The sequence below is a fragment of the Microcaecilia unicolor genome, chromosome 6 (genome assembly GCF_901765095.1).
Source record: "Microcaecilia unicolor chromosome 6, aMicUni1.1, whole genome shotgun sequence".
Lineage (NCBI taxonomy): Eukaryota > Metazoa > Chordata > Amphibia > Gymnophiona > Siphonopidae > Microcaecilia > Microcaecilia unicolor.
In genome coordinates this window covers 46,912,061-46,938,006 of record NC_044036.1, presented here as the reverse complement: position 1 = coordinate 46,938,006, position 25,946 = coordinate 46,912,061, and the positions used below count along the sequence as shown (strand labels likewise).

Below are 25,946 nucleotides of genomic sequence, written 5' to 3'. Positions count from 1 at the left end.
AGCAGTTAAAATTCTAGAGGACCCTTGATAACTTCCCCACTAATCTTCTACTTAAGTAGGAGACTATTGTATACCCCAGAATCTAGAAAGTAGATAAGCCACTTTAGAATGTTTAGTGAGTAAACTGGTCACAGACCATACACTGCTAAAATGGCTGGAAATCATGAGATATGTCAACCAACTACTACTACTACTAGTTAGATGTATGCAGTGCTGTACACATTATATGCAGGTACTTTCTCTGTCCCTAGAGAGCTCACAATCTAAGGACCCATTTTACCAAGCTGTGACAAAAGGGGGCCTGCGCTGGCATTGACGAGTGTTTTTCACATGCGCTGAGGCCCCCTTTTACCGCAGCGGGTAAAAGGGAAGTCTTTCTTTCCTGCAGGAAATGGCCATGTGGCAAGTAAAGCACTTGCCACACGGCCATTTCGAGGAGAGCCCTTACCACCACCCATTAAGGTGGCGGTAAGGGCTGCCACACTAACCCAGAGGTATTCAGGCAGCATGCGGCAATGCCCAATTACTGCCGGGTACACCCCGGCACTACAAAAATAATTACTATATTTTTGTAGCAATGGATATGATGGCGCGCTAGGGGTGGGAAGTACCGCCGGGCTGCTGCGGTAGTCCGATGTTACTTCCTGTTTAGCAAGCGGTAAGCCCGCGTTGGGCTTACTGCCGCTGAGTAAAAGGGGCCCTAAGTTTTTGTACCTGGGGCAATGAAGGGTCAAGTGACTTACCCAAGGTCAGAAGGAGCTGCAGTGAGAACCGAACTTAGGTCACCAGAATCAAAGCCTGCTGCACTAACCATTAGCCTACTCCTCCACTCCCTTAAAGTAACATGATAATATTTAGCTCTTCAACTCTCCTCATATGAGATTATGTACTGCCCAAGGAAAATGTGAATGTTTTCATTTCTCGAGGGGACACAGAGATATCAGGCCTTTGTTCCATGTTTTTCTTACTATTGCTTCCTTATTGATGCGTTATTTCTGGAATATTTCTATGCAATCTTTCAGTTTTAAAAGCCACAGCCCCATCTTCAATGGGATCAAACAATTTGTTAAAATATTTTTTGAGCTACCTTGTTCTATTTTCATATAGTTAATTAATTCTGGAACCCTGACAATTCTCAAATTCTTCCATCACCTAAGATGCTAGAGATCATCAACTTTGTCTATTAGGCAATCTTTGCTATCTTCAATCTCTTTCAAATTTATTTTTGTCTGCATTTAAGATCAACTAATTTATCCTCAGATTCCAACCAGTTTTTTACTGATCTCAATTATTTTGCTTTAAACTTGGTTAGAATTGCAATGACTTCCTCTCTGTCTTCTGAAATTTCAGCTTTAAAATCTTTTCATCCACCCCCTCATCTTTCTCCTTGTAATTTGCTTCCATTTACACATATTCATCTTCTGACTCTATGGAAGCCATCTTGTGCATAACAGGAGCAGATGGTAGACCCCAATCATCAGACTTACAATGTTGCTTGAAATCCTGTTAATTATATGGCTTAACACTGTCTATTGCTGTTCCTTACTACTGAAGTTAAATACAGCCAATGTTCTTTAAGTGATGCTAATTAGGTTTCATTTGTTAAGGTTAATTTTGGGCCAATAGGCAACAGAGAAGTTAGGTTAAATTATGCTTTGCTTCCTAGCTGTCCAGACCAGGCCTGAAATGTGTTTTTAGGAGAATTAAGCTATCAGCATATTAATCCAGTCTGGTGTACCAAAGAGCAGTGCAACATGGAGCTGAACTGTTTAATCTAGGTGAGATCATGGGACAGAAAAACTGTGATGCAAGGTCTATAGTGTCACGATGATCTTGGACAACTATGCCTGCCCACAAAACAGTGGCGTAGCCACAGGTGGGCCTGGGTGGGCCGGGGCCCACCCACTTAGGGCTCAGGCCCACTCAACAGTAGCACACATTTAGTGGTAGCTGTGGGATCCCAAGCTTGGCCAGCTGAAGACTTCCTCCAGATGGTAACGAAAACGCTACTCTCCATGATACCGGCACCTGCGTATGTTCAGTTTTCAGCACATGCCTGCTGCAGACTGCCGAGGAAGAGAGAAGCGTTTTCCCACCAGCTGAGATATTTTTTGGGTGGTGGTTGGGGGGGGGGGGGGGGGGAGAACAATTGGTGCCCACCCACTTCTTCCCTAGGCCCACCCAAAATCTGTTGTCTGGCTACGCCCCTGCCACAAAAGTGGTCAAAGGGTAGGTCTGTAGACACTCCCCTTTGATGGGTGTGTCAGAGAATAGGTTCTGTATGCTTAAGTTTCAGCATAGTTCCAATTCCCATGATATAATCCTCATTAAGATGGACCAATCATGAATTGTCAAGCTCCATTACTTCCATGAATGACAGGACATACTATTAATGGCTAGAGACAGACTGAATGAGTGAGATGGAGTATGTGAAAATGGTGGACTCCAGTCCAGCAGAGGGACTGGAAAGTTGTTCCATGGTGAAAGATGTGCCAAGAGGGGAGAGCAGGGATCTCTCCCTAGAGAAAGGTGAGACAATCCTATTCAGATTGAGCTAACATCAGAAATGCTGCTGCTGTGAAATTCTGTTAAAGAAAAAAAAAATCTTTTTTGGAACAGTACTGGCCTGAAAACAGCTTGCAAAGTCTAAGTCCATTAACCAAACTGGGGATAAGCTAAAGTAAATATGTGGTATTGACTCTATGTGGAAACATTAAACATAACATCTTATTATAACACAGAGATTGTACGTTTCTATATATTTCATTAATCAGACCTCAATGTGGCAATGGAGGGTTAAGTGACTTGCCCAGAGTCACAAGAAGCTGCCTGTGCCTGAAGTGGGAATCAAACTCAGTTCCTCAGGACCAAAGTCCACCACCCTAACCACTAGACCACTCCTCCACAAGCAAAGTTGTATTCACTGAGCACCTCTTGCTTATAGAAAGCATAGAACTGGGAGGGTATGCAGGTAATGCCTAATAAGGTATAAACAGATCTTCTAATACATTGAGATCTGAACCCAGAGGACTTGAACTTAGACATTCATCTAAGATGGTGACATCACACCCTCCTCTAATGTATTCATACTGCTATAAGTCATATTTTATGAAAACAGATAATTAAATGAAAAGATAGGTTGAAAAGTGTGTTTCCTCTTCCTCCATTTGCGAATTCATCTGTTCGAGGACTTGGTGTGAAAACACAAGGTAAAGTGGGTCTCATTAGGGTAACAGGGGATGTATAAGGCATGTTTGTGGGTGTGTGTGTATATATGTGTGTGTTTTAATGTGTGTGAGTGTGTGTGTATATCTATGTATGTAGGTCTGTCTATTTTACTGTGTATATTTATGTATGTTTTAATGTGTGTGTGTGTGTATGTATGTGTGTGTTTGTGTCTATGTATATGACTTTGCATGTGTCCTTATGTCTGTGCATCTTTGTGTCTTTGTGGGTGAGTATCTTTGTGTCTGAGTGTCTTTGTGTGTGTGTATGGGTATCTTTGTGTGAGTGTATACATAAGTATGTGTGTGGGTTTTAATGTGTGTATATCTTTGTGTTTATATATTTGTATGTGTGTGTGTCTTTGTGTCTGCATATATGCCTTTGCATCTTTGTGGGTGAGTAACTTTGTGTGTGTCTATATGTGTTTTAGTGCGTATGTCTTTGTGCCTATGCATACAGACAAACAGTCAGCTCGATGGAGCCTTCCTATTAATTAGGCGCTATCGCTTGGGTGAAAGGCTCCTTATAATTAAATGAGAAGAAAATGGCTAAAACTATATTGAGTGTTGCCCATGTGTTTAAAGCCGCATTGAGCCTGCGATGAGCAGGAAAGCGCGGGATACAAATGTAATAAATAAATAAATAAAGTAGTTGAAACTGACATAGATTAAATCACATTTGCTAACGTTCCTATATCTTGCAAGGAAAACGGAAATTCCATTAAACTAGAGAATTAATTTTCAGTGCATATATCGCAGCTTAATTGAAGAAATGTATGCAAAGTTTAATATTAAAAATTTAGGGATACTAAAATTTGAAGCACACACACAGCATATTTACCAGACCCTAAATTTACTGTAAATTACAAGTTATCAAGGAATTCTGTATTATTTGGGGTTAGATAGAACTTTTTCTACAGCTAATTAGACTAGTGTTACTGGGAGAATGTCATCTGGTCATGACACATTTATTGATTAGCTTTTGAAGGTTGCCCTTCTTCGTCAAATCGGAAATCAGATTGCATGGTATATAGAATATGCCAAGCGTCTCGTCACGCGACTAAATTTGGTCATGTCCATTTAGGTCACGTTTTACTTGGTGTAAATCTTGATGCCTAAATTAGGTGCAGATCTGGCATATTCTAGAATAGTGTGCATAGATTTTAGAAACGCCCACGCCCATGGCCCTTTTCAACTATGCGACTTAGAATTTAGGCGCACCACGTTATAGAATACACTTAATTAGTGCTAATTGCTTGTTAACATCCAATTAAGAGCACTAATAAGTTATGTACATTGTTATAGAATATGGTTCAGTTTCCACATGGATTTTCAGGCACCACATATAGAATCTGGGAGATAGACCTGCTTATAATCGAACGAGAAAAACGCCCAAGTTCCGACCTAAATCGGGAGATGGACGTTTATCTCACAAAAACGAATAAAGCGGTATAATCGAAAGCCGATTTTTGGACGTTTTCAACTGCAATCCGTCGCGGATGCGGACAAAGTTGATGGGGGCGTGTCAGAGGTGTGGCGAAGGCGGAACTGGGGCGTGGTTATCTGCCGAACAGAGATGGGCGCATTTCACCGATAATGGGAAAAAAGTATGCGTTTTTAGCTAGAATTTAGGACACTTTTCCTGGACCCTGTTTTTTCATGAATAAGGCCCCAAAAAGTGCCCTAAATGACCAGATGACCACTGGAGGGAATCGGGGATGACCTCCCCTGACTCCCCCAGTGGTCACTAACCCCCTCCCACCACAAAAAATGAAGTTTCTCAACTTTTTATTTTCACCCTCAAATGTCATACCCAGCTCCCTGACAGTAGTATGCAGGTCACTGGAGGAGTTGTTAGGGGGTGCAGTGGACTTCAGGCAGATGAAGTTCAATGTTGACAAGTGCAAAGTGATGCATGTGGGTAAGAGGAACCCGAATTATAGCTACGTCTTGCAAGGTTCCGCGTTAGGAGTTACGGATCAAGAAAGGGATCTGGGTGTCGTCGTCGATGATACGCTGAAACCTTCTGCTCAGTGTGCTGCTGCGGCTAGGAAAGCGAATAGAATGTTGGGTGTTATTAGGAAGGGTATGGAGTCCAGGTGTGCGGATGTTATAATGCCGTTGTATCGCTCCATGGTGCGACCGCACCTGGAGTATTGTGTTCAGTACTGGTCTCCGTATCTCAAAAAAGATATAGTAGAATTGGAAAAGGTACAGCGAAGGGCGACGAAAATGATAGTGGGGATGGGACGACTTTCCTATGAAGAAAGGCTGAGAAGGCTAGGGCTTTTCAGCTTGGAGAAGAGACGGCTGAGGGGAGATATGATAGAAGTGTATAAAATAATGAGTGGAATGGATCGGGTGGATGTGAAGCGACTGTTCACGCTATCCAAAAATACTAGGACTAGAGGGCATGAGTTGAAGCTACAGTGTGGTAAATTTAAAACGAATCGGAGAAAATTTTTCTTCACCCAACGTGTAATTAGACTCTGGAATTCATTGCCGGAGAACGTGGTACGGGCGGTTAGCTTGACGGAGTTTAAAAAGGGGTTAGATAGATTCCTAAAGGACAAGTCCATAGACCGCTATTAAATGGACTGGAAAAATTCCTCATTTTTAGGTATAACTAGTCTGGAATGTTTTTACGTTTGGGGAGCGTGCCAGGTGCCCTTGACCTGGATTGGCCACTGTCGGTGACAGGATGCTGGGCTAGATGGACCTTTGGTCTTTCCCAGTATGGCACTACTTATGTACTTATGTACTTATGTACTTATGGACCCAGGCCCATCCCCCCTACCTGTTACAATTGTGCTGCTTAATGCTTATTAGTCGTCCAACCCCCCCAAACCCACTGTACCCACATGTAGGTGCCCCCCTTCACTCCTTAGGGCTATAGTAATGGTGTAGACTTGTGGGCAGTGGGTTTTGAGGGGGATTTGGGGGGCTCAACACACAAGGGAAGGGTGCTATGCACCTGGGAGCTCTTTTACCTTTTTGTTTGGTTTTGTAAAAGTGCCCCCTAGGGTGCCCGGTTGATGTCCTGGCATGTGAGGGGGACCAGTGCACTACGAATCCTGGCCCCTCCCACGAACAAATGCCTTGGATTTATTCGTTTTTGAGCTGGGCGCTTTCATTTTCCATTATCGCTGAAAAACAAAAACGCCCAGCTCACACATTGTTGAATAAAACATGGGCGTCTATTTTTTCCCAAAATACGGTTCGGTCCGCCCCTTCACGGACCCGTTCTTGGAGATAAACGCCCATGGAGATAGGCGTTTTCGTTCAATTATGCCCCTCAGAGTCTATTTTAAAATGCATGCAGGTGTGCACACATATATAATGCCAGCACATGCAGCAGCAGAAGCCATTTTATAAATATACACCTTTAAAAAATGAATGGCATGAATGCAGCAGCTTCCACATGGCATTTACATGTGGAAGTGGCAAATTTACAGTTTCCTTATGAAAGTTCTCACACTTGCATGTGTAATTGTACCATTTTACATGTATAAGCAGCATCAATTAAATAGCAAGGCTGCAACTTTAAAATGATTGCATTTTGAGGGTAGACAAAAATTACTTGGGATTAAGGAGAATGACTCCCTTAATGCCTCATGTAAAACTCAGAAACAAGTACTTTTTAAAAACCTATATAGACCACGTCATAAAATGGAGTATACATGTGTAGAAGACACTAGTCCTGCTCAAGTCCTGCCCAAACTATACCCAAATGATTCCTTGAAATATCTAGGTAGTGTGGATCTCTACTTGTAAATACTGATTTTTCTGAAATTGGTATTTACATGTGTATACAATATTCACATGTAAATGCCACATGGAAATTGCAAATAGGGCTTTCAAAATAACCTCCATATGCTCCCTTTTTAAAATTAAGGGCCTGCAACAATATTTGTCTTAGCATCCTCTGTACAGTGACCCCACCACCTGTCTAATAGTAAGGACTAGATCTAGTGTATGTTCCCCCCTGTTCAGTTCCTAGACCAACTGCTCCATGAAGTAGTCATTTATGGCATCTAGAAACTAAACCTTCCTAGCATGTCCTGATATTTACTGAATCAATATTATGGTAATTGTGTCCTCATCTACATTTGTCAAAATTAATTGATTTTGACAGGTGACATGCCCACTTCTGGGTTTTGAGCCAATCAGAAGCGACGACATGCCCAAGCCATGCCCACTCCCCACCCCTTGGATGATGTCACCGGATATGATGACCCCACCTAAGCCCTGTCCCTTTTGTATAACGATGCCCTGCCTCTCCTTATTTGCATAGCCCTGTCCCAAACCCTGCCCCTTTTTGCATAGACCAAATGCCTATTTTTCTGTGTCCTTTTTTTTTTTTTTAAAGACAAAAAGAAAACAAATGCCCATTTTTCTTTCCTGTGAGAAAAATAGGTTAAGGGGGCAGTGTCAGGGTTTCTTTGACATCCCTTCCGATCACATGCCCCCATCCAAGATGGCGACTAGTAGTAGAAACAGGAAGTGATGTGATGCATACAGTAGTGGTCACTATCTTGAAAATGGGGCATGGCTGTGATGACACTTCCTGTGACATCATCAAAAGTGGCAGGGTTTAGGGCAGGGCTATGCAAAAGAGGGTGGCATTTGGTATGGGGCTATGGATATAAGGCAGGACAGGGACATGGTTATGCAAAAGAGGTGGGGCTAGGGTGGGGTCAAAACATTATATCTGGTGTCATCCTAGGGGTTGGGGATTAAATGTGGCTTGGGCAGTGATGTCATCAAAGGGGGCAGGCAGTGGGCATGGCTTGGGCATATCCTCACTTCTGATTGGCTGAAAACCTGGAAGTGGGCATGTCACCTGCCAAAATCAATTAATTTTGATAAATGCAGATGAGGTACATTACTTACAGTAATTGAAATCTCCCATTATTCTTGTGTTACCAAACTTGTTAGCCTTCTTAATTTTTATTCATTTGACTGTCTTCCTCTTAATTCTGTTCAGGTGGAGGGTAGATATGCCCACCATTATCCTCCTCACCATACATGGAATTTTTATCCCTAAATTTTCCATATTGCAGTTTTCATCCTACAGAACCTTTATTCTGTTTCATTCTATGCCATCTATGCCACTAAAAGAATGAATTGCGTTCAAAGTGTGCACTCTGGTCCACAAAATCGTTCACGGGGAAGCCCAGACCTATATGTCAGACCTTATAGACCTGCCTATTAGGAATGCAAAAAGATCATCACGCTCATTCCTTAATCTCCATTATCCTAACTGTAAAGGGCTAAAATATAAATCCACATATGCGACCAGTTTCTCATACATCTGCACGCAGCTATGGAACGCACTACCGAAGGCCATAAAAACAACGCAGGACCTAACCATCTTCCGAAGACTACTGAAAACAGATCTTTTCAAGAAGGCATACCATAAACATCCATCTTAAATACTAAATAATAACGCAATACCCGATCTATACATTACCAAACTTTTACCACATGATTGATTAACCGCTTTGATACTTATGATCAAGCATTACCACTTCAACCTTATGCTGAATAAGAACTCTCTATAATCAATGACCTAATGTATGTTAAATCCCAATTTATTCTCAGGAACATTCATGCAATACCATAATTTATTCTTCTTTAACATGTATGTATGCACACGGTATATATATATTTATACCATGAGCTGTTCAATATATGCTATGTTCCATGTATGTTATCATGTATGTAATCACCTTAACGCAATAACATCTGTAATTCTGGTACCTGGAAATGGCAACCACCATTACGGCAAATGTAAGCCACATTGAGCCTGCAAATTGGTGGGAAAATGTGGGATACAAATGCTACAAATAAATAAATAAAAATAAATACCAATCTGATCAACCCCATCACTTCGATATATGATGTAAAAGCAACAGTATGGAACATAGTATAGAAGAAATCCAGTCAGGACTGATAATAAGATTTAATCAACAAGGTCCAGTAAATAAGACTGTCTTGCAGGCTAATAAAAAAGAAAAACCTTTTACATACCAGAAATATTGGCTTTTACTTTGCAGAATTCAGAGACGTTCAAAAATTTTTATCGGCATAGTAGCACATTTCACAGACAGGACCAAATGCCTCTTCAGATGGCCAGAATATTCTTTTACAGTTCGAGAAAAAATGCAGTGGGCCGAAGATTACCTGATAGTTGTCCATTCATAATGTTCAGAAGGACACTTAGAAATGCATTACCTTTTTAGTTATACTTTCTGGTGGCACATCCCGTCGCCCAAGTGGATAGGGATTCCATTGGCTACTAGGAGATATATCTTCTTGTCCATTATCGAGCATGTTGCTTTGCTGTGATGGGGTCTGGTGTAAAATATGGTAGGACATTCTTTAATAAAATATTACAGCAATGATTAACAACAACTTTTAAGTCAGTCATATCAAAATTAACTATGTTTTACAGAAGGCTAATATGTTTAACAAACTGTGCTATGGTGTTAGTACATAGTAAGCCTGTTAACCTATATCAACTTAGTGCAGGTCCCATTATTTTCACTTATATTCACTACAATTGTACATTAATAGTGTTAGCACACACTAGTGCCATAGCACACTTCAGTAAATGAAGCCCTTAATTAGGGTTCAGTTTTCATTTGTCCCTATATTCTTGACAGTACAGATAGAATATTTAAGAATGTTTATTCGCTCAATCAACAATTATCTATCCTTCCAGAAATCGCTGAAAACCCATCTATTCAAGCAAGCATACCCAAATGATCTAACCTAATCTTATGAACCCTTTACCCAACACCTAATCGCTCGACAACGACTATGACTTAGACCACATCTTCCATCAACTCCCCCTATGCTATCCCTTAAACTATTCCCTCCTCCAGCCACTCCCACCCCTTATCCCTTACTCATTTCAACCTTCCCCCTCCTGCCTCTCCCACCCCCTTCTTACTTGCCCATCCCACCTATCTGCATATCTCCATCATTAGTCTGTTATACCACAGCTTGTACTCTCTCTGCTATACCTTGTAACCCTATTACTAAGTAAGTAAATATATATATAAATAAATAAATAAAATACCACAAATATTGTTTAGATATGAAAGGTCAAAAGTGCCAAAAGGTTTCTCACACGTTACATTTCTGGAGAAAATGCTTATACTCAACTTAAAGAGCTCTCTCTTTAAAATGGAGAAACTAGTCAAGGGAATTGGTACCAGCCTTTGCTAGAAAAGCCCAAACCAAAATCCAATCATTTTGCTACCCAGTTTAAAAGAACAATATAGTACTACACAACACTAAGCAGATCTAACTTCAGACAGCTGAGTTTCAAACCTAAGGCACACATCATATTTGAAAACTAATTCTATAAAGTAATTCTATAAAGGGTGCTCACAATTAGCTGCCCAAAATCTGTGCACTAAGATAGTATTCTATAAGGGCATCTGGGTGCCCAGATTCCTTTATAGAATAGAGTCTAAGTTCATATTTTGGGGCCAACACTAAGGCACTAACACAAATGGCAGATGTAAAGGTTGGTGACTCAATTTTGGCAGCTAGACACACAAGCCACATTGAGCCTGCAAATTGGTGGGAAAATGTGGGATACAAATGCTACAAATAAATAAATAAACTTACAGTATGCTGTAGATTTGGCACCGTGGAGGGGCATTTTCGATATGACGTCTAATTCTGACTTTGGACATTTTGCTCAAAACGTCCAGAATCCAAATAGCAAATATAGCCATTTTCAAAACAGCAAAATGTCTTTTTTTTTTTTTTAATGGCCACTTGCTAGATGGTTTTGAGATCTGTGCATTTATCCTTTTGGTTCATTTTCGAAAAAAAAAAAAAAATATCCACGTGCAAAACACACAAAATCAAGCCATTGGGATATAGGAGGAGCCAACAATCTCTGACTAGCCGCAAAGACATCCCAGGAGAACAATGGGACACCTTAGGGGGCACTACAGTGGACTTCATATAAAAGCCCAGAGGTACACATCTCATCATTACCCCCGTATCTTATCTGCTAAGCCCTCCAAAACCCACCACCCCCAAGTGTACACCACTACAATAGCCCTTATGGGTGAAGGGGTCACCTATAAGTGGGTACAGTAGGTTCTTGGTCAGTTTTGGAGGGCTCACACTTTTCACCACAAATGTGACAGGTAGAGTGAGATGTGGGCCTGGGTTCCCTTCTCTACTGTGCACTGCACTGACCACTAGGCTACTCAAGGGCCTTGCTTGTTGCTCTAATAGGACTGGCTATAACAGGCTGCCATGGAGGCTGGGAAGTACTATTTTTTATTTATATCTTTGGAGGGGTGGGTGGGAATTGGTCAGTGACCACTTGGGGAGTAATGGGGTGTCATCCCTGATTCCCTCCAGTGGTCATTAGGACACCTTTTTGCGCCTTATTTGTTCTAAAAACAGGTCTAGAACAAAATGTTCCATTATAGCTATAAAATGTCCAAGTGTTAGGAATATTCTAAGTCTGCCCTCAAAACACCCCTGACACACCCCCTTCTAATTTGGACACACTGCAGGGATCCAAGATGGCGACGGTTTAGGTAGCGTCAACGGACGCGCCTGAGACTCGGCCCAACCGAACGCTACTGAGAGCGCCTTACCTATCTTTCAGATGGATAAGAGACGGGGCAAGACTCAGGAGGTTCCCTCCATCCCGAGGGGAGTACCCCAGCTTCAGCAGACGATGCTGGACCAATTCGCGGTGGTGCTCGGTCCCATGTCGGCGTCTACTCCTTCTGCTGGTGCCGACAATTTGGTGCAGGACAGCAGCGTAGATGTGGCTTCCCTCAGCCCCGTCGAGTGTACGGCGCCCCCACAACCTGGAAGGGAGAACTTCCCAGCAAGCCCTGCTGCCTTGGCCCACGAAGGAGATCGAGAGGAGCAGGGAGGGAGTTTGCGGGAGAGGAGAACTGGAGCTGGAAGCTTGGAAGAACCAGAGTTAACGGCTGCTCCTGTTGTCTCATCGAAGACTGTGAGTATCCTGGAACAAGCTTCCAAAGGCCCCCTACCGGCTTGTATTATGGGACAGATAGAGAAACCTGCCGTAGTGACTTTGGATTCACTTTGGGACTTGACTTCAAAGACCCAATCTGCACTACAAAATCTAATGCTGAGAAATATGGAGACAATAAAGGCTTTGTCAGAGACTGCGTTGATTCAGTTAAAATCTTGTGAAAGCCAAGCATCTGAAGTTAAAAAACTGTCTGAAAGACTGGAGAAAACTGAACTTATGGATCAAATCTTGATAAAAGACAAGAATTTTACCTTGAGGCGCTTGGAATACCTGGAGAACCAATCAAAGAGATTGACATTGCGATTTATTAATTTTCCGAGGTCCCCACTGGTTTCTCCAATGCAGATGGTTAAAAAATATCTATTGGAAGTCCTAGGCATGCCTGAGAATTCATTGCCCCCCTTTACTAGAGCTTATTATTTACAGACTGATGTTAGAACATCAGTGGATTTACAAGGGCAAGGTGCAATGAACCTCACCGCATTCCTAGAGCCATCTCTTGAGGTTATAACACAGAAAACTACACTGTTAGCAACCTTTGCGTTGGAAATGGATAGAGATGCAGTCCTTAGACTCTCGTTAAGACACTTAGATTCGTTATTTATGGGATCAAAAGTGAGAATTTTCCCGGATTTGTCCAGGGAAACTCAAAAAAGATGCAAAATGTTTCTGTTGTTGCGCCCAAGAGCTTTGGTAATTGGGGCAAATTTTCTTTTGAGATTTTCATGTATTTGTAGATTAATTTTGCAGTCTAAACAATATCAGTTTTTTGACCCAAAACAATTGGAAAATTTCCTTAAAAGCAGAGAAGTGTCAATATACAAGTCTAGTCACTTATGCAACGCTGTATAGCAGGCTTTGAGTAACTCACCTGGGAATGTAGCTACCTATTTGATTTAAACTTTGTGAAATGTTTGTTTAAGCAAAGGAATTTTCTAAATCTTTCTTGGATCATTTCTATGATTATTGTGGTCGTTACTAAGGAATACTTATATAATGAATATTGTTTTTCTGCATTTTTATGCTTTATTATTTCTTTTTGTGTATTATCACTCATAAATATTATGTTTGGTAAAAGTTTAAATAAAGAATTAAAAAAAATAATTTGGACACACTGCAGATGAATTACATAAATAAACATCTGCAAAATAGGTTTCAAAAATACCGCTTTGGATATTTTGAGAAGAAAAATGTCCAAATGCTGCTTTATGACACTTTTTAGATATTTTCCTCTTTCAGAAATGAGCACCTAAGTGTATGACCTGTTCATACCCCAACCATGCCCTGACCACATGCATGCCCCCTTTACAATTACGTACTAAACCACTTAGGTGCTAACTAGAGAATGCCACGGGGACGGGGAACCGCAGTAACCATGGGGATGGGGACAGGGACAAATCCCACGTGGAGGGGGTGGGGACAGATCCCATGGGGATGGGGCGGGAGGGGGGATGGGGACAGAGCCCACAGCCTGCGGGAATGGGGCGGGCATGGGGACAGAACCTGTGGGGATGGGGCGGGGATGAAGACAGGGTCTGCAGGGACGGGGTGGGGATGGAGACAGAACCCGTGAGGATGGGGCGTTGATGGGGACAAACTTTGTCCCCGTGTCATTCTCTAGTGCTAACTTATAGAACAATGCCTAAGTGTAGTTAGGCACTTAACTGCCATTTACCCTGTTTGGGTGCCTAAAGTTAGATGCATCATTGACACCTAACTTGTGGAGCACTATATAGAATTAGGGGATAAAGGTATGTGTACATGTGGTAGAGAGAGAGCTCTGCACAGAGAGGTACAGGCCAGAGACACGGAACATTAACTTCTCTGGAGCAGAGAGGAATTAAGCAATACTGGGCTGCTGGAAACCTTAGTCATGAGAGTTAGAAAGGGGAAAGCTGATGCTGCTAAATAAGAATTATGGGGACTGCAGTCCCAGGCCAGCTGAAAATAATCAGGGTGTGGTTGGAATGGAAAAAAAGGACTCCAAGAGGGAAAGAGAAGGAAGAAGAGGAGCCCAGGAAGAATCTAAATGAACAGAGGGTCCAGGATTGGCATTGGGGGGGGGGGGGGGGGGGACTGGCCAGTGGCTCTGGCCCCTAGTGTCACAGGGAGATCCCAAGCCTGCCTAAATCCGAAGGGGATACAGTCTGCTGGTGGGTTTTTGGCACCCCCTTCTAAATTTCTGCCCTGGGCCCCAACATGTTTAATACCAACCATCAGAGGGCCAGGGGCCAGACTAGATTCTGCAATTTTGGCAAGAAAAGCAAATATGGGCTCCTAATGCTAGTGGCTTAGCCTGGCAGGACACAACTCAGAAGGTGGTTACATACAGCTTGGAGCAAGCTATAAGTAAATCCCTGCTGTACTTGAGTGACTTGCCCTGGAATCACAGGGAATGAACTGTATTTGTAACTGTAATGGGACAGACTTGATATTGGGATAACCACCTTCTGAGTTGATAAGGGAATGAAGGGGCTGTTTTACTGCACGTTGGCATGGTTGTGCAACTGTTTGAACTTTCCGGCCGCAGTCCAGGATGGGGTTCACACCATTCTCTGCGATATATACTGAAGGAGTTTTGAATCATGGTGTAAGGCACATCTGATCTGCTGTGCTTTCTTTCTTTAAAGCAGCAGGCTTGTGTACATTTTAATCTAAAATGCACATGTGTGGTTCCCTGCCCTTGTGGAGTGGAGAAGTAGTCTAGTGGTTAGTACAGCGGACTTTGATCCTGGGGAACTGAGTTAGATTCCCACTGCAGCCGTTTGTGACTCTGGGAAAGTCACTTAACCCTCCATTGCCCCAGGTACAAATTAAGTAGATGTATCTACTATATAAACCACTTTGAATGTAGTAGCAAAAACCACAGAAACGCAGTATATCAAGTGCATTCACTTTCCCTTTTACCTTGAATTGTCTCCTCAGAATGCCTTTTCAAATGCAGCAAAAAACATGCACACTGTGGAGGTGAATGCATAGTTAAGGCAAACGAATATCCACTTCTTTGGATTCAGTCAATCTACCTGTTTAATTCATTACAATACAGGGGTAGATCTTGCGTCATATTTAAGGACTGTATTTACCTGTTGGTAATAATTGATGGGCGTTTTTCCAAAACCCACTAAGTTCATTTTGGTGGCATCAGAGAAAAATCAATTTTTCATGTAAACAAATAGCTGATTTTGGAACAAAATCTTATTTTAACTTGGTTGCAGGTGAAGGACAAACACACTTTTGATGTCAACATTTAATTACACTGGTAGATGGCAATCCCCTACATCCTTTGTTCATACTTAGTGGATTTTGGAAATAAGCCCTTCAATTAATACTGAGGATATTTTTTATGTATCTGGCTTCTCCTGAGCCGCTCTCTGCCTGCCTTATCTGTCTAGCTAACCATTTCACAGCACAGTATAACACTATAAGCAATTGTGACACTTCCTAAATCAATTGACAAATTATGCAGAAGACTAAAGAGTGTATTTACTAATGTGAATTAAAACCAGTCTGGTAATGGACATTACCAGTGATGAGCTTATCTGATGTACTAAGCTACTGAGATGCAGAATGTAACTGTCTTACTACAGCCATATTTATTTATTATTTTATCTATTTATCCATTTTTATATCCCACAGTTATCCAAAAACATGTTTCGGTTCAATGTGGCTTACAATTAAACAGTTGGTAAGGTTACATTGTTGTTATGCGATTACAATTATTAATGATAGCAGGACTTTAGGTAATTCAGGAGTCGATGCATACTAAATGCACTTGTGGAGAATAAATTTATAACAGGGGCGGCACCTATGTCAAGGTTCCAAAAATGTGCCTATCAGGCTTATTTTCGACACAAATTGGGAGATGAGCATCCTTCTCTCAGGGTCGCCCAAATCGGCATAATTGAAAGCCGATTTTGGGCGTCCCCAACTGCTTCCCGTCGCGGGGACGACCAAAGTTCCCGGGGGGCATGTCGAAAGTGTAGCGAAGGTGGGACTGGGGCGTGCCTAACAGCAGGTAAAAAGGCCAAAATATGGAATGGCCATGGTAAGATTTCAATTACTGTTGGCCATTGGGGGGGGGGAGCACATAATGCCACCCAATGAGTTGATGTTAAGGTGCGTGGCGCTACCTGATTACTGCCGGGTTAGCGCCTGCAGAAATATTTTTAAAAATATTTTCACCAGTTTGGGAAATGGCACACGCTGGGGCTGGAACTACCGCCGGTGCCTGCGTTGGGCTGGCGGTAGTTCCAGATTACTGTGAAGTAAGCATGTGTTGGGTTTACCGCTGCTTTGTAAAAAGGTCCCCTAATTTATGCCTACTCTGAGGCAGAAGGCATGTCAATTAACAAGTGTAAATTCACATGCTTAAATGGGGCATCTTACAGTATTCTATATGTTAGATACATATATATATATATATATATATATATATATATATATATATATATATAGGGCTACCATGTGCCTCCCCCTGGGCCTAATCCCTTGCATTTATACACTAACCCCCCAGATTCTGTATAAGGTTAAATGGGGCACACATCCAATTTACGCATGCACCTTAATTGAGTAACAAGCCAATCAGTGATAACTGGCCGATAGCAACCAATTATCAGCACTAATTGGCAATAATTGGAATTTATGCATGCATCTTTTTAGGTGTATCTTAAAAAGAGGCACCCGTAAATTACAATGCATGTAGCTGAAAAGGGGGCATGGCCACGGGAGGAATATGGGCGTGTCAGGGTCGTTCCTCAAATTTACTTAAATTTATAACACGTGTGGTTATAGAATTCAGTGGAATGCATCTGCATTTAGGTGCAGGCCTAAATGTAGGTGTATACCCTGGCCCTATGCGCTATTCTATAAACCGTGCCTAGCTTTAGGCATGGTTTATAGAATAGTGCTAAGTGCTATTTTTGGATGTGCCTATTTTTTTTAGAAGCCATTACAGAATCTGGTCCTAAGCCAGTTACACAATAAAATTATAGCCAACTGCTTAGCTCCCAACTGACACTTACATGTGTAAATGTTCACTTACCCACATAACTGCTAGCCTAACTTTAGGTGACTTGTTATAGAATGAGGGTACAGCATATTTTATTCTGAAGACTCTTCTGCTTGAATATGTCATTCAGTACTGATTATTTTTAACCCATGTACTGTAATGTATGGTCGGATTTGTTTCACCATTTGTAAAGGTAACAGGATGATACTTTCTGGGCAAGGTGTTTGAAAGATTTGCCAGACTGTTTTAATAGTATGATCACGAATGACAATATAAAATTAATACACACTGAAAGAGTGAAATTGGCCACAAGAAAGTTTGGCATACCACCTGTATCAGGGGTTGTTGACCATCTGGATATGTAGAATACTGCTTCCTGTAGGAATCTGATCAAAATTACAATCCAAAATTCAATAAATTGCAGCAAACTTTCTCTGTTCGTTGTAATGGAAAAACGATGTATTATAGATCCAGTTATTCACCTCTGATGCAGGTATACACTAAAACATGGTTCATGAGGGTTCCTTAGGAATGATGGACTGCGTATGTTTAATCAGAATATCGATCAATTTTGCGTTAAGATACATCTTGTTTTAGGGGACCACACGACATTGCAGTATATTGCTTCTAAACATTGTATTGTTGCAAATCCCAGTGGTATCTCTGCACTAATTCATATAGGGAAAGTGAGCATGCATTTTTCCTTTGAAAATTGTCCAGGGAAAAAGGTCCATGCAGAGATCTACACCTGTTTTTTCTGCAGATATTTTTCCCTAGCAAAACAACATGTGTAGTGCTGAAAATACAAAACTAAAGGAGGAGAAGTTTTTTTTGTTACATTTGTACCCCGCACTTTCCCACTCATGGCAGGCTCAATGCGGCATACATGGGGCAACATAGGGTTAAGTGACTTGCCCAGAATCACAAGGAGCTGCTTGTGCCTGAAGTGGGAATTGAAGTCAGTTCCTCAGGACCAAAGTCCACCACCCTAACCACTAGGCCACTCCTTCACAGCTTGGATACCTGTGGGTACCTGTGGCCAAGGAGGTTGGTGTAATCATGGTATAGAGGTGGCCCTGGCATTGCATAAGCCACCCTGCACACCCAGCACACTGAGGAATCCGGATCTTCTTGGCGCTCCAATGGCAATAACCAGTTCCCCTATTTTGCTTGGGAATGTTGTTTCCTCTTTGGGTTTGTTAACTCCATAGGAACGAATGGGACTCCTCTCTACATCTGCATCTGTGCCACAGTGTCTGCTGGTCCCTAAGCTGGTCTCCCCACCTGTATTTTTGGAAATTCATCTCTCTCAGAACCCTCCTGGTGGATATATGAGTGGAGAACAGAGGAGATGGTTTGTTTTTCAGTTGCACAATTGTATGATTTTACTAGGGAATTACTGGAGGAACTAGATGGCAGATGGTGGATGTTAGTAAACAAGTTCCTTATTGGAATCTTAAATAACTTCGACACAGAAAGGTTTAGCTTCTGGGATAAAAGACAGCTTGACTATTCATTATAAACTGAAACTATGGAAAATCATTTGTGATCCAAGAGCGCATCTTTAAAATTTCCCCCAGACTCATTTACATATTCCTGAAATTTGGCTCTGTAGAGATTTAGAAATTTCAAATGCTAATGCTATTGTACTTTTTAATTAATATTACTCAACTAAGGGGAAAATTCAAAGGGAAGGGAAGGGGCGGAAGGTGGGCTTGATCAGTTAGGTGCTACTGAATTTGACAGGGTTCTTGGAGGACTCTCAGGATGTGTTGAAAGTAGGGCTACACTGATAATCTCCTTACTTACACAGCAGGATAGAATGCTTGTGCTGAAATTGTATTTTAAAAAGAATGCTGTCTTTTGTGGTCATAAGGCTCAGTTGTTTCTGGAAGTGGCATGAGACAATCAGGTTCACAGGAAGTTTTTTTTTTCAGTTAAGTCCTCTGTTACTGGCTGCAAGAGGGACTTTCTTTTTAAATTTTCCTTATAAAGACTTTTTAAGGGAACTCCTATACCTCTTGGTTGGAACAATTTCTATTAGAACATTTATAAATTCTTTTTCATGGATTAGCAGAATGGGGAGGTGAGAAGGATTATTTAGTTCGTAAAGTAGTGGTTTAGAATTTTTTCAGATTTCTCGAATGGCCTGGAGACAAGGGAAGGAAGAAGAGGAGGTAGGGATGGAGCTGAGGCTGGTGAGGGGATGAGAGGCAATGGAGGGTAGATGAGGCCTGAGAGGATGAAATGGGTGACAAGGGAGTGAGGAAAAGATAGAGGGGTAATTAGTAGACTGGAGGAGAAAGACAGAGGGGGCAATGGGATTACTGGAGAGAGGGAGATGAGAAAAGCTGGTAGGTAGAAGAGAGTTGAAAAGAAGGCGACTAAGTACTAGAGGATGAAACAAAGGGAGAAAGAGGGATAAAAAAATCACATATGGGTAGATATAAAGGCAGAGAAGAGAAAAGTGAAAAAAAAACCCAAAAACAGATCAGTGTCAGACAGATGCAGAGAACAAAAATGAAGAAGGACAAGAGGAAAGAGAAAAAATGGAAAGGCAAACCTGGAAAAATGTAGAAGACCAACACAAATGGTGGAACAGACTGGGACAAACCCAATTAGAAAAGTAACCAGACAACAAAAGTATAAAAGAAAAATAATATTTTAATTTAATACTTTTTAAGGTTTGGTATGTGTCTTCTTTGAGAAATGTACATCTGTTCTATTTTTGTATTTAGCAGCGAACAGGAGAAAATGCATTTCTGTTTCTCTTTTAATCAGTATTTTCACCGCTTATAGAATCTGGATTACTTGGGAGTCTCCATTTCAGTTTCTGTCTGCTTGTTTTTCGTGATCCCCTATTTTGTATCAGGTGAAGGTCTGTCTGTGCTCTGCATGTGCGACTGAGGTGAAGGATTCTGCTAAAATATAATGTCTATGTAGTATTGTGTAACAGTCCAGCTTGTTCCAGTTACCCAATTGCAGGTTTACTGGCCCTCTAGGGCCCAGTCTAATATTTATAACAATGTCTTTTCATAGGTGGGTCAGGGCTTTTATGGTTTGGTAAGTTTTTCCTCTTTTTGCAGGATTTTGTGTTATTTTGCAAAGTGTCTGGTCTGTTTGAAAGCAGGCTCTGGGGCAAGGACGGCCAAAGGCAGTCCTTGTCACTCAAAATAAAAATGCTCAAGGCTAGTGGTCTCCGCATCCTACAGAATCACCACACAAACTAAAACCCATCAAACAAAATGTCTGGCAGTAGAAGGAGCTTGTGCCATAGTTACTATGTTACTATGCGGTGATAATCACAATTTAAATATTTTTTGTATGGCATGTTCTAAGAAGGATTGCTCTATTGTTGGGGAATATGAAGTTTGTTATATAGAACTGGATCTTCAGGGTTTATGTAGAGATTCTGACCAGTCCTGTAGAGAATACAGAACATTTTCATACAGAAGAATTTGTTGAATGATGCTATCAGTTTTAAGAACATAAGACTATCTATACTGGGCCAGACCAATGGTCCATCTAGCCAAGTATCCTGCTTCCAGCAGTGGCCAATCCAGGTCACAAGTACCTGGAAGAAACCCAAATTGTAGCAACATTCCAATCCCAGGGTAAGCAGTGGCTTCCCCTGTCTATCTCAACAGCAGACTATGGACTTTTCCTCCAGGAACTTGTCCAGACCATTTTATCATGCCAATTTAAAAGTTTGGGAGTGGGAGAGAGGGGTATGAGATGCAAAAATGGGACTTTGAGTTGCCCCCTTCATACCTAGCTTGCTCCCTGCTGGTGCCACCCCAAATATTTCTGTCTAGAAACGCCACTGCTTAGTGTGCTGACATCATAAATAGCATACTATGCCATATTATGTACTGTTATTTGAATATTTTTTTTTGCCTATATTAAGACTGTTCTGCTAAGGTTCTTCAAAAAGGCAGTAAATAAATCCTAATAAATAGATACATAAATAAACATACAACATGATGATTGCAGCAGCACTCTGAGACACAAGAGTAGTACAAAAAGCTGGGAGAACTGGGGAACCCAAACAGCACGCTGAGGCTAAAGACAACTTGGATCTTTAGTGGAGGGGTGATTCAGAAAGAGGAAAAGTCACAGGGAAACAGATTGAAACACACAATAGCACTTTTAGCCTTTTGAGTCTGGTACCAGCTAGCACATACTTACGTTCAGAAGAGGTAGATCTTGTGGTGTTTGATTTTCTTGTTTAGATCTAATCTGCAAGTTTAAAGTCATGCTTCTGCCTGCATGCATGGCTGACAAGTGTCCAGAGTGCAGCATGCCAAGGTTAACAGTGTTGTGCTGATAGGCTGCATTCTGAATGGAGGAAAACAATGACGTGACAAGGTGTGAACACACAGAGCCAGGGAAGTACATACGAAAGAACCATGGTTTTAATTCACACAGGTGAACACATTTAAGCAAGCAAACATCAAGGAACAAAATGAACATTTTTTAAAGCATGTTTTGCGGTGGACAGAAACAATTTACTTACATATAAAAAGCTTACTACACAGAACACTAATACTTACAGAATAGACAGAGAGAAAGAGATCTGTCCTGTTGTATCTTTACAGTCTAAAAACCGGATCTACTCATTCTTCTTTTACATGTGAAAGGTTTAAAGCCTATTCTAATAAAGAATGGAAGGTGCCTACTTTTCTTTACAGAATACTAACTTAATAGGTAAAAAATGCTCCTATATTTTAGACATGATCACTTACCCTAGCATACATCTGGTGCAAAGGTTCATATAGATTCTATATAGTGCGACTTAAGATGCATGCACAAATCCAGCCGTGTTCTGGATTTGCATGTGCAACTTAATTAGTTAGCAAGTCAATCAGCACCAATAATTGCCAATTAATAAGCAATTGACACTAATTGGTATTAATTAGAATTTATATGCACAACTAAGGGAATTCTATAACATGATGCATGTAAATTATAAGTCGCATAGTCGAAAAGGGGGCATGGCCATGGGTGTGGAATGGGCGGGTTGTGGTCATTTCTAAAATCTATAAACATTGTTATAGAATACATCCGGTCCATGCCTAATTTAGGTGTTGGCATTTACACCAAGTATTACTTGGTATAACTGCCTGAAACTAAATTTAGTCACATGGACAGGTGCTCAGCATATTCTATAAACCATATGGATATTTATGCTTATTCTATAAAGTTTGCCTACTGCTTACAAATGGAGGAAGTGTTTCCAATGTCTGGGTAGGTGCCCACCTATGTAATAGTGATCATCACACGATATGGTTTAACATAAGGGAACACAAAACTCAAAGTACTGGATTTCAGACATACTGATTTTGGTAAAATGGGGCAATACCTGAAGAAGGAACTGATGGAATGGGCAGGCTTAGGTGAAGTGGAAAATCAGTGGTCCAAGCTGAAAGCTGCTATAAATATGGCAACTGATCTTTATGCAAGGAAAGTAAACAAAAACAAGAGAAACGGGAAGCCTATATGGTTCTCTAAACAAGTGGCTGAAAAAATAAGAGCATAAGAAGTTTTGTTCAAGAAATACAGATGAATGCAATGAGAGGATCACGGAAAAGATTATTGGATAAAACTCAAAGAAGCGAAGAGGGAAATATGGCTGGCGAAAGTGCGGGTGGAAGAAAAAATGGCTAAAGATGTTAAGAGAGGTGACAGGACCTTTTTCAGATATAGCAATGGTGCTTAACCGTAGCAGGTGTTCTCCGAGGACAGCAGGCTTTATATTCTCACAGGTGGGTGACGCTGACTCACGTCGCCTGGTACGGGATTTACAAAAGTAAAAACAGAGTTTTATGGAGCATGAGACATGCTCGACTGTGCTTGCATGAGTGCCTTCCCGTCCGCCATATGAATGCAGTCTCCTCAGTTTTATAGTACAGCAAAAATAAAGTAAAAATAACAAAGGAGACAACTCCAAGGGGAGGTGGGAAGGATTGTGAGAATATAAATGGAATACATAAAGAATATAGAAGTATCTTCGCTTTCTCTGAGGATATGCAGGCTTATAGATTCTCAAAAGTTGGGAATTCTTAGCATCAAGGCTCACCAAAAACAACAAACATTGGTCAATTGGGCCATAACACAGATTAACCTGAAACTATATACAATCTGAACGAGAGTTCAGCCTGGAACAGAATAAAACAGGCCTAGGAGGGTGGAGTTGGATTCTAGACCCCAAACAGACTCTGCAACACTGTCTGCCCGAACCGACTGTCGCGTCGGGTATCCTGCTCAAGGCAGTAATATGATGTGAATGTGTATAATAAAGACCACGTTGCGGCATTGCAAATTTCTTCAATGGAGGCTGACCTCAAGTGGGCTACCGACACAGCCATAGCTCTGACATTATGAGCCATGACATGACCCTCTAGTGTCAGCCCATCCTGGGAATAAGTGAAAGAAATGCTATCAGAAATGGTGCATTTCCCGATGGCGACCCCATTGGGATCAAAAGAAACAAAAAGTTGAGCGGATTGTCTATGGGGCCTGGTCCACTCCATGTAATAGGCATGCTCTCTTGCAATCCAAGGTGTGCAAGCTGCTTCTGCCAGGATGGGCATGAAGTTGGGGAAAGAATACTAGCAAGACAATTGACTGGTTCAGATGGAACTCCGACACCACCTTCGACAGGTACTTAGGGTGAGTACGAAGGACTACTCTGTTGTGATGAAATTTAGTATAAGGTGCATCCATCACTAAGGCCTGAAGCTCACTGACTCTACGAGCTGAAGTAACAGCCACCAAGAAAATGACCTTCCAGGTCAAGTATTTCAAATGGCAGGAACTCAGTGGCTCAAAAGGAGCTTTCATCAGCTGGGTGAGAACAACGTTGAGATCCCACGACACTGGTGGAGGTTTGACAGGGGGCTTTGACAAAAAAAAAAAAACACCTCATAAAGCAAACAACTACAGGCTGTCCAGAGATGGGCTTACCTTCTACACACTGATGATAAGCACTGATTGCACTAAGGTGAACCCTTACGGAGTTGGTCTTTAGACTAGACTCTGATAGGTGTAGAAGGTATTCAAGCAGGGTCTGTGTAGGGCAAACAAGGGGATATAGGGCCTTGATCTCACACCAGAGGGCAAACCTCCTCCATTTGAAAAAAATAACACCTCTTAGTGGAGTCTTTCCTGGAAGCCAGCAAGACTCAGGAGACACCTTCCGAAAGGCCCAAGGAGCATGTGCGGGCAGGTACAGTATGCATTACACTCCGTGTGGGTGGAGATTTGGGCTCCCCTTCGGGTGATTGACTGAAACAGTTTGAAGAATTGAGTTTGTAAGTAATTTGAAAATAGATTTGAGGATTATGTGTTAGAAGATTAGGGTGTAGTGTGGTGACTTATTTTTGGTATATATTTACATATAGGTTTCCTTTTGAAAAAGCGTAGTGAAACTCGGCCAGAGGCAAGGGGACATGACATGGTGTCAGTGCGAGAGCACTGGAGCCTAGTGCATGTTTTCACTAGGACACGGGATAGTACATCCAAGGGGAAGGTGACATCAGCAAAAAATATGAACACGGTAATAATTAATCAGTGAGGTTCCTGAGAAGCAGATAAGTATTGATGGAAATGTGGTATCTGTAAGGTTTACTCCTCATTTATTATCAGCACTATATTTAGGCATCGTATTTTGTTAATGCATTGCTATCCACTCAGGTGAGGGTGATTTAGTATACACATCATCTTTACACTATTCTGCCACAGGAGGCAGTTGGGTATGTACATACCATTTATTCATATATAGGAATGCCTAAATGTGCGATGATGGTTCCTCTGATTCTACCACATGTTCTCCTGGGGATGTAATGGTAAGAATAGAATAGAACTGAGCACATTTTCATTTCACTTAATTTATTAATTAGATAAATGTAATAAAGTACTGAGCTTTTGTTTAATTAAAAAGTTAAAATTTAATGTCAAGAAGTGATGCACTTGGGGTGCAGAAACCCAAAAGAGATATACCAGACAGAAGAGGAGAGATTAGTAAGCTCGACTCAGTAGAGGGACCTTGGGGTGATGGTGTTTGAGGATCTTAAGGTGAAGCAACAATTGTGACAAGGTGGTGGCTGTGGCCAGAAGGATGCTAGGCTGCATAGAGAGGGGTATAATCAGCAGAAGAAGGGAGGTGCTGATGCCCCTACAAGTCATGAGGCCATACTCGGAGGATTGTGCTCAGTTTTGGAGGCCGTATCTCACTAAAGATGCAAATAGACTTGAAGCGGTGCAAAGAAAAGCTACAAAAATGTATGGGATTTGCATTGCAAGACATACAAGGAGAGACTTACTGACCTGAACATGTATACACTGGAGGAAAGGAGAAACAGAGGTGATATGATACAGACGTTCAAATATTTGAAAGGTATTAATCCACAAACAAACCTTTTATGGAGACAGGAAGGCAGAAGAACTAGAGAACATGAATTGAGGTTGAAGGGGGGGCAGACTCAAGAATAATGTCAGGAACTATTTTTTCATGGAGAGGGTAGTAGATTCTGGAATGTCCTCCGTGGGAGGTAGTGGAGATGAAAACGGTAAAGGAATTAAAAAATGTATGGGATAAACAGAAAGGAATCCTGTTTAAAAGGAATGGATCCACAGAAGCTTAGTGGAGGTTGGGTGGCAA

General features: G+C 41.5%; 1 protein-coding gene across 2 annotated transcripts in view; it reads right to left on the bottom strand.

Annotated features, from left to right (window-relative positions):
* LRRC7 (leucine rich repeat containing 7) overlaps positions 1–25,946 on the bottom strand; it is a 593,735-nt gene that overhangs the window by 60,232 nt on the left and 507,557 nt on the right. For both annotated transcript variants that reach the window (XM_030207242.1, XM_030207243.1), the window contains 2 exons: positions 21,473–21,622; positions 9,462–9,581 (listed from right to left, as the gene is read on the bottom strand). In XM_030207242.1, the coding sequence (XP_030063102.1) occupies positions 9,462–9,581; positions 21,473–21,622 (270 nt within the window). The remainder of the gene's footprint in view (positions 1–9,461; positions 9,582–21,472; positions 21,623–25,946) is intronic.